This window comes from Pseudopipra pipra, chromosome 4 (assembly GCF_036250125.1).
Source record: "Pseudopipra pipra isolate bDixPip1 chromosome 4, bDixPip1.hap1, whole genome shotgun sequence".
In the NCBI taxonomy this organism is placed as follows: Eukaryota; Metazoa; Chordata; class Aves; order Passeriformes; family Pipridae; genus Pseudopipra; species Pseudopipra pipra.
In genome coordinates, this window is record NC_087552.1 from 32277957 (window position 1) to 32287888 (window position 9932).

Genomic DNA, 9932 nt, shown 5'->3' on the forward strand with positions numbered 1-9932 from the left:
CCAGCATCATAAGCCACATCTATAAGGTATTTTCTCTTTTGTAAGTGAAGTCGGGGGCTTGAGAAGGGTAAGCCTCTGTTGCGTAAAAATTTGGCTGAGACTCTCCAGACAAAATCCCAAATGCCTGATCACTCTGTTAAGTAGTGCTGGGGCTCTGGCCTGTAATCAGCAATGGAACAAGAGGTTATGGTAGGCCTCCCTCTTTGCAGATGAAGCAAGGTGAGGATTATATTCAGTTTCCCAGGAAGCTGCTCTCTGCTTCAAGCAGGAGGAAATGGGAAGGCACCAGCCATCATTTTTGTTTACAAGCAGTGAGGTAACCCACTCCCCTGAAATATTTTCTTCACCAAGGAAGTGAAAAACTTGGGTTGGGTCATTGATAAGCTTCACCTTTCCTGGGCATAAGATCCTGAACCTTGGTTCTGTATCTATGGTGGTAGAAGGCTCTTGCCTGATGAGTACTTTGCATCCCCTTTGCCTTCCTAGTCATACCAGAGCCATTTGCTAATGGAAAGAAAAAGGAATGGTGAACTTTTTTTTTTTTTTTTTTTTTTTTTTTTTTTTTTTTTTTTTTGTGGTGTGACCAAAGGGGTTCTACAGCTCGAGGGTGGTCTAGGGATCTCATTAGTGATCCACAGGCTCTCGGATTTAAAGTGACGGAGGAGAGAAAAATAACCTACTGTTCAAAGGCAGTTTTCCTGTGGAGAGCCGCCAAGCTGTTGCACACCAGCAGATATCGCTTCCCTGTTTCCCACTTGGCATCTCGTGTTTGCGATGTTTTCCTGAGTTTAAGGGAAGATGCTCCAACAAACTTTTCTAGCATTCTCACACGCATATCCCCTCACTCCTGCGCCCGCTCCGCGTTTCTCACGGAGGCGAAAGCTCCCCCCTGCAGCCGGAGCGGCAGGAGCGGGGCAGGAGCGGCTGCGACACGAACAAAGGTCCCGGCGGCGGGGACTCGGGGAAAGGCTGCAACCACGGCGGCGGGGGGGCGGCCCCCTCCTCTGCCACTCTCCGGGCCCTGTCATCTTCCAGGTAAGATGAATGCCTGTCCCATCCATCATTCCGCCGTCCCCGAGGGGGCGGGAACCTCTTGGCTACTGAAAGTTCCGAGCCTCGTCCGGGGCGGCATTGTTGACCTGACAGGGCTGCTCTTTTGTGGGCTCCGTTGCCAGGATTTGGCCATTTGCATAACGGATTAGCATGAAACTGAGCGGACGGGAATGCCGCTCCGCCGATTCACACTCTTTCTTAGCTGGCGGACCCTTCGAGCAAGTTAATTTATAAATGTGACTTCCCGCTCTCTCTCGGAGACCTGTTTTCTTTCCAGGAAGAAAGACGCTCCGCTCCCTTCTCCCGCCCCCCTGTGAGCACTGTGCCAGCCCGCCCGCCCCGATCCCACCCGGGTGCCGCTTGGACCCCGCGGCTGCCGGGGCGGCCCCCGGAGCCCCTGGGGTTCCACGGGAGGGGGAAGGTGAACGAAGCAACTGCGGCCCCGGGCGGGGCTCTCTGTTCCCTGCTCTCCCTAGGGCGGGAGAAGGGCTTCGCACGCACTTTTCCTTGCACTTCTACCTGGGCAGCGCCGAGGGAAGGCGGGGCGGGAGCTGAGGGTGGCTCCCGGCCCCGGAGTGCGGGCTGTGGGCACTGTGGCGTCGCCCCGGACAGGCCAGGGGACAGCGGGACGGCTCGGGGGCCCGCCGCGCTCCCCAATAAAGCGCAGCCGGTCCGGGGCAGGCGGTCCCCGCACGCCGCTCAGCCGGTGGGCCGGCCCCGGTGCCTGCCCCGCCCCACCGGGAGCCTAGAAAAGCGGAGCTGGGCGCCGAGGGCTTTGCCAGCCGACCATGAAGAACCCGGTGCAGCAAGCAGCGTCGCTGCTGCTGGAGAAGCTTATGATGCTCCTCGTCCACGTCCGGCCCTTGCTCGTGGGCTCCGGCGGGGAGACAACGCCACCGCCCCCCGGCGACTACGACACCAGCTGCTTCAAGCGGGGCGACCTTCTGGAGGTGCCCCGCACCCTCTTTATTCACTTCGGCATCTACCTGGGCGAGAACCGCGTCGCCCACTTGATGCCCGACATCCTGCCCTCCTTCACCGACGACCTCCGGCAGATCCAGCAGGTGGTGACCAACAAGCGGCTTATCCTGGGTGTCATCGCCAGGACAGCCAGCGTCCGCGTGGACACGGTGGAGAACTTCGCCTACGGCGGCAGCATCCTGGTCAACCACATGGACCGGCTCTTCGAGGACCAGGTGCTGAGCAGCGAGGAGGCGGCGCGCCGGGCGGAGAAGCTGATGGGCACCACGGCCTACAGCCTGCTCTGGAACAACTGCGAGCACTTCGTCACCTACTGCCGATACGGAGCCCCGGTCAGCTTTCAGACCGACAAGGTACGGCCCGGCCCGCGGGGCGGCCGGGACAGGCGGGGGGCGGCGCTGCCCTTCCTGCCGTTCCCCGAAACTGGGTCAGCCGCGGCCCCGGGGCGGGGGTTCCCCGCCCGGAGCTGACGCCGCTGTGCCCGCGGCAGGCAGTGCCGCCGGCGCGGAGCTGCCCGGGGCGGTGCGGAGCCGGGCCCCGCCGCCTTCGAGCGGCGAGGAGAGCGAAGCTGAATTCGTAGTTCGATTAGTACTCTTCTAAAATGCTCCGAAACTACTGGCTTCAGCCCGAGCCGCAGGCAGCACTGGGGCTAATGCTGGGGGTGATGCGGTGCCAGCCCTTGTGCTGGGCTCCGGAGAGCCCGTGTGAGACTTGGGAGAGCAGCTGCTGGTCTGTCCCGAGGGAGTGGGCATCGCCAGCTCTCAAGCCACAGCTTTCCTCTTCAACTCTCATCTTTTGCCCTTTTTTTTTTTTTTTTTCCAGTTCTGTGAGACTGTGAAGATGATTATTCGGGACCAGAGGAGCGTGCTCGCGTCAGTGCTTGTGGGACTAGCATCAATAGTCTGCCTAGGTTTGGCACCCTCCACCACGCTCCCCACTATCTTTATTCCCTTCTTCCTATGGATGGCTGGCTGACAGCCTTCCTGGAGGCGTGCAACTGGCATCTGTATATAGGATGTACACTACTGTATTTATGAAAGCACAGATTACTCATTGATGTCGTGTAAAGTTTCTTAACCTTGTGCACCATTTTAAAATACAACTCTGTCTAGAACACAGTGCACAAGGCATAGCTTACTGTGTAAGCCAAGTAACAGATTTCCTGAAAATCTTGGTATATTTTAACACACCTTTAAATCGTGAAAAAAAGTAGGTTTGCAATGCAGTTCTGTTCCTTGTCTTTAGCCATAAGTGATTCTGACTACATCCTTCAGATTCTTCAATTTCTTAGCTGCATACCTGGGTGCCATAACTATTAACAAAAATGGATGATGGAGTTCCACAAAGTGATGGAAATGGGAAACAAGCTGCTTACCTCTTTCTTTTATAAATATAGTATATATTCAGAAATTACTGTGTCTTAAAATACTCTTTAGTGGAAATGCAAGTAAGTAAACTGACTCTTTTTGATAGCAAAGAAGGAAAACCAACCCCTGTGCTGCAGGAGCACATCTGGCTAGACTGGCTAAAGTAATTTCCCTTCTGAGAAATGTTCACAAATCTGTCAGTTGTATTAATTGTGTAAATGCTTGCTACAGTATTGAACAACTTTTTAATTGGGTTAGTGGTAAGGAAAGATGGCAACTCCTTGCCAGTTTCCTTGCTACTGATAGTGGCTAGTACGGCTAATATAAATGGGGACAGAGGGATTTAGGAGATACAGGAAGAAACTGTCTTGCCATATGACAGCTAGTGACCTACAGATGTTGGACATTCCCAGTGTTCCAGAAAACATGGCAGTGAGGAGGAGGACAGACACCAATTTAATTCCTGCCTTCCCTCAGCAGTGGAACCTGTGTGAGTGCCATGAAGTATCAGGGATTATCGGAGCAGTTTCTGTGGTGGCTATATTGTGATTTTGTATATTGCCTTAAAACAAGATGCTTCTCAGTAAAAGATAAGGTGTCTTTCTATACTCATTTCTTGTGAGTAAGTATTCACTTGCAAGCCAACAGATGGTGCTAAAAATGTTTCATCTTCAGTGTTGTGGCTTTTTGGTTTATCAAGAATGTGTAAAGTTGGATTTGAAATCAAGTTCATGTAGCCAATTGTTTAAATGCCAAAAACCTTTGCTATTTTTTTTTCTTAACAAGGTCTTTTATGTATGCAGAGAAATTGTTCAGCTCCTGGAATGTCTTGTGTGCATACATGCACTTACTTGTTCACACACTGTGCTTGCCTTCCTTTCTTGTCAAGAGCCAATACGACGGTGTCTTGACCAAGGACTGAACTTCAGATATACTTGTTTCTCTAAGTGGTATGCAGTGTCCTGTTATCAACTCTGTTACTGAAATGGCCACTTCCCAAATTTTTACAGAGACTCATTTTAACTGTGCTATAAACCCCCTCCTCCTCCCCCTAGACCTTACAGATGCTTGAAGATTATATTTTTGAACTGTGAGTCTACTTGGCTGCTCTTTAATCATTGTCTTCTGGCTGCTTCACTATAAGCGACAAAGAATGTAAAGACTGGGGTGAAATTCCAGCTCATAGGAAACAGCAGCATGACTGCTGCTGCCATCAAGTGAGAGGGGATTTCAGCCCAGCTTTCAGTACATGTTCAATCTGCAGCCCAGCTCCAAGCAGCTGGATATCAATTACTGCTGGATCCTTGTAAACAACTTCTGTTCTGCTTTCAAAGATTACAATGCTCAGTGTAACTGTTTCTGGTAAACTTTTGAAATTAAGGTGTTTTTTAATTAACAGGAATTACTTTTTCATAGTGTGCATTAGTGACATTTACATAAACTCTAGTTTGTTGTTTTTTTTACTTGCTGTGCATACGGTATGAACTGTAGTCATTACTGTAATTATATGAATAGATTTTATTCAGTTACAAAGTCTACTAGCCTCTTGATATTTAGTATAGGGCTGTAGCATTACTGTAAGATATCCCAGTAGGGCACTGAACAGGCCATTAACATGCAGTTACATGGTGTCTGATTACAGGTGGGCTTTTCTTTACCCTTTATTTAATTGGGATTTATAAAAATTCCAGTAATTCTTACGATTTACATATACAATAAACCACGGGGTCATGACCAGTAACCAAACTACAAGTGGGACTGTTGGAAGGCAGAGAAATGTTCCTGCTCTAGCTTCAGTATCAAAGGACCAGTGCTCCTCCACTGCTAATGCTGTTGAGCAAAAATCATCCAGAGTGACTAAACTGGGATTTTCATAGGTGTCTATGAAATAAAGGAAAGCAGTTCCTTGCAGGCTTACAGCTGTATAATAGAGAATGTTCCTTCAACGTGTAAAGTTTTAAACTTATGAAATGCTATGAAATAGTCTAGAATGTCTTGCGGTATCCTTTCATCAAAGACAAATAATAATGTGGGCATAGGAACAGAAATTCAGCTGCATGTTTAGGCATTTTTCCTACCAACTATAATTCTAGCAAAGATCTGGAAATTTTGTTAAAGTCAGGCATGAGTCAAATCAGTCATATTCTGAGGGGAAAAACAAGACTAGCAGGCATGAATTGTCCTGTCCAGCTCAGTGGGTGGTGGTTGTGCTCTGAAATATTTTGGTAAATGTCAGTATCAACTTTTTTCTGTAATTACTTGAGTAAAAATAAGCACTTGCCCTAGCTGGAGCATTGCATTTCAGACTTGAGCTCAACTGTGATGCAATTGAAATGAAGGGGCCAGTTACAATAAAAACACAGAAAACTGTGAAGTAGTTCAGCTGTTGGGGAAATGTGTGCGATTAGACGTGAAATTGTTCATTGGTAACTGTAAGTGATGACGATGGGGAGTGTAAATCTAGAGCTGCAGCTCATTTTAGTGGTGGGGCTGTTTTGACAAGCTGTGTGGTTAAACCAGAATACGTAATGGAGGAGTATAACCATCACCCTTGTGCCACTGGGAAAGGCAAGTAGCGAAGACATGCAGTTTAAAGGATAGATGTCTCACTTCAGGCTTTCCAAAGAAAACAAAAACAAAGTGAGCATTCACAAGGCTCAAAATGTTTTTACAAAACTTGTTTTTAAAAGAAAAAAAAAAAGTAAGTTGCTAAATGAAGGCATTAGAACAGTGTGCTTTCTCTTTTTCTGTTTGCATTTATTTTAGCTTGGAACATAAATGATTACTCGAATTTTGGTGAACAATCATCTGCTGCTTGATTTCACCTTTCCATCCTCCTGTGCTGAAGGAGAATGCTACATATAAATGCCATTGAGGCTTTTAATCAAAACAAAATCATAGCAATACTTGTTAAAGTCTGAGGGGGTGGGGAACACGGAATTAAACTGCTGTGTGACTTGACATCATCCAGACAGGTTTTAGAAAGCAAACTGCAGCAACAAGAAACATCATAACTGTGATCTCTACAAATGATATGGTGCTGTATTATTTATTGCATGTTCTCACATTAAATAAAGCATCACACATGATACAGAATGATACAGAATGATACAGAACTGTGTTAGACAGTCATTAGTTGGCATCTCCTTTATCCACAGAAATGAAAAAAAAAGTTTTTTAGTCACCTCGGGTGACTCTAGGAGCCATTTGCTCACTATGCTTTGTAATAGCTTCGGACCTGATTCATCCGAGTACTTAACTGCCGTGAATGGGCTTACTGATGGGAAGTGAAGATATAAAAGCTAAGTAGTTTTGGGGCTCTTTGCTGTAGTGCATGGCAGTCTTCTGTCAGCCTTACAGAAATCTTTCAGAGCACTGTGCTAGTAGAATAAACAATCTCCTCTGCTATAGAAATAGATCATTAAAAGGATTTGAGGCTATTTTGGCATAATTTCCTAAAAAATTATTCTTACATGATCTATGATTTAGCTTCACTTCTGAAGTCAAGAGAACATTTAGGATGTGGTCCAGAGTGCTCAGATACTGTGGGAGAAGGGGAGCAAGTGGTGAGATCTTTAGGTAGTTTAAATCAGAATTACATAGATTGCAGTACCACAGTTCTGTCTGTCACAAAACTGGGGATTTACGTTTACTGTTTCCATGTCTCACAGGGTAGAAAACTTCCCTTAGATGTTCTGTAGCTTTCCCCATTTACAAGGGAACTTCACTTAGTGCTGTGGCTTTGTTTCAGTAGTTGCCTCTTCTGTATAGTTTATCTGTGAACTGGAAAACAGTCGGTGGATGCTCTGTGCAATTTGGAACAAATTAGCTGCATAGTCTCCTACAACTACATCACAACACCTACAAGTAGATGCTTGGTCTGAACAAAGCAGTGGAAGTATGGGAGGCAGACAGCATGGGTTTATTTTACTTGCAAGGGCAGGGTATATTAAGTGTGGTGTAGTGGGTTTCTGTGGCTAGGTTTGGTAGCAGAGGGGCCATAGGGGTGGCTTCTGTTAGAAGCTGCTAGAAGCTTCCCCTGCCTGGTGGAGCCAATGCCAGCCAGCTCCAGGATGGACTTCCTGCTGCTGGCCAAGGCCGAGCCAGTCAGGAGCGATAGTAACGCCTCTGTGATCACATATTTAAGAACAGACAGTTATTGCTCAGAGAAAATTTCAGCCAGGAAAGAGTGGAGTGAGAATAAGTGAACAACTATGTGGACACCAAGGTGAGTGCAGAAGGAGGGGCAGGAGGTGCTCCAGGCGCCGGAGCTGAGGCCCTGCAGCCCGTGGTGCAGACCATGGTGGAGCAGCTGTGTCCCTGCAGCCCATGGAGGACCATCGGGGTGCAGAGACCCCCCTGCAGCCCATGGAGGAGCCCATGCTGGAGCAGGTGGATATCTGAAGGAGGTTGTGACCCCATGGGAGGTCCATGATGGAGCAGGGTCCTGCTGGAAACCTGCAGCCTGTGGAGGGGAAAGCCCACGCTGGAGCAGATTTTTCCCAGGTAGGACTTGTGGCCCCTGTGGGGGACCCATGTCGGTACAGCTCATTCATGAAGGACTGCACCCCATGGAGGAGTGACCCACGGGACAGCAGTTTGGGAAGAGCTGCTGCCCAAGGGATGGACTCATGCAGGAGGGACCCCACAGGAGCAGGGAAAGGACTCCTCTCCCTGATCAGCAGTAGAAACAACGACTGACCATAACCCCCATTCCCTGTCTCCCTGCACTGCTGTGGGGGAGGAGGTAGAGTTTGGAAGGAAGGAGAGGTGGGGGGAAGGTGTTTTTAAGATTATTTTACTTCTTGCTCTTTTGCTCTGATCCCGTTTGTAATAAATTCAGTTAATATCCCCACTTTGAGTCTGTTTTACCCTTGATGGTGATCAGTAAGTTACCTCTCCCAGCTCTTAACTTGTGAATCCTTCACTGTTTTTGCTCTCCTCTGTCCAGTTGCAGAGGGGATGGAGAGAGTGGCTTTAGTGGGTACCTGGTGTCCAGCCAGAGTCAACCCAGTACATGTGGTGAAGGACCAGTCAGTGAATGCAGAGGTGTGTGACTGAGACCCAAATGCTACTTAGTTGGATATGCAGGGCACAGGGATGTGTCTGCTCTCCTGTCCCCATTTGATTTTGGAGGCTTGCATGTTACCACAGACATAAAAGGATTAACTTGTCTTCTCATAAATTGAGAAGTGTGCCACAGGCTGTAATCTAACCTAGTAAATAGAATGGGCTGTGGTCCATCTTCTGACTCTGTGGTGGTGCCCTGTGACTCATGTCTGTATAGCTGAACTACCTCACTGCTGCAGGGTAGCTTTACCTCTAGTGGTTATTAGTAGCACTCCCTGCCCTGCCTTGACTCAAGGCATGTGCCAAGAGAGCACTAGTTACCAGAGGCTGCAACTGGCATCATGCAAACAGCATCCCTGCAAACATGGATGCACATGTACAAATGTTCAAACCTATTCTGTGACCTTGTTTAGCTGATTAGGCTGGTCAGAATTTTAAGGTAGATCCCCATTTGTTACCCAAAACCTCGAGCCCCTTCCTGACTGAGCAGCACTTCAAATGGAAACAGCAGTGCCATTTTATAAAGAATGCAAAAATGTGGTGGTTAGAGCATTTCTGGGGATTTGGGAGACCTCTTCATAGGACCTTCTCAGTCCATCCTGCAGGAGTTTACTAGACTTTGGACAAGGCTATGAGGTGGCTACTCTTCACCTTTTCTATTTTTAATCTCATAGTTAGGACAGTGATTATTGAATTTATTTTTTTTTAATCAAGTCAGGCAACACCCATGACTTTGAGTTAGAAGAAAATAGCTCTCTGGCCATTTAGAGAACAGGCTTTGTTTGGGCTCTGTGTATTTGCTCCCTCCAAGAAGGGTGTCACTTCTCATGGCCTATAGGCCCCAGTGAGGTTCTGAATGCGAACCAGATCCATAGACGTAGTCAGGAACTGTTAAGATTGGGCCATTTCTGACTTTGAGACAACACAAACTGCAGTCATTCAGAAAACTTTCAGGTAGAAATAAAGGAGAGACTATCAGGTTAGATCAAATGTCTGCTGCTTTGCTGCACTGTTGTTTTCATTAGAACAAACACTTAGATAAAGCAGATACCTGATGTACCTTCCAAACTATTGCCTGAAGCGTCTCCTTTTTAATTCTTTCCCTTTTCTATAATCAGAATAATAATCATCTCTTTGATTTCTGGCCAGCTCCAAGACTCGGTTAATATTTGCATAGGGTTGTGGGTTTCTTGCACTGGACATACCAAATAAATAAAATACATGGTTCCTCCTCAGAAGGCATCTTCTCTGCCTGTGAAACCAGAGTTTTCTGTGAGGCTAAGGAGGCATACTATATTATGTAGTTAAGAATACGTACAAATGAAGAGTCATGCTCTCCTAAACTTGCCAAGCCACCTTATCTTCTGCTTCTGCACAATCTGAGACCTAACTCAAATTTGCATCCATTTTCCTTGCAGTTTTGCAGAAACTACCTGCACGTTTCCATTGAGTACTGTAGGA

General features: G+C 47.4%; 1 protein-coding gene across 1 annotated transcript; it reads left to right on the top strand.

Moving 5' to 3' along the window:
- The first annotated feature begins 1724 nt into the window (after positions 1–1724).
- Positions 1725–3444, top strand: LRAT (lecithin retinol acyltransferase). Its single transcript, XM_064652301.1, has 2 exons — positions 1725–2387; positions 2857–3444. Exons 1-2 carry the CDS (start codon positions 1842–1844, stop codon positions 3007–3009), a joined length of 699 nt encoding a protein of 232 aa, XP_064508371.1. The 5' UTR covers positions 1725–1841; the 3' UTR covers positions 3010–3444.
- Positions 3445–9932: the final 6488 nt, after the last annotated feature.

Bases quoted from the DNA above. Each gene is read 5' to 3' on its own strand.
- LRAT (XM_064652301.1), top strand. From the start codon at position 1,842: ATGAAGAACCCGGTGCAGCAAGCAGCGTCGCTGCTGCTGGAGAAGCTT. The intron at 2,388-2,856 runs GTACGGCCCGGC...TTTTTTTTCCAG, and splicing joins TCAGCTTTCAGACCGACAAG to TTCTGTGAGACTGTGAAGAT.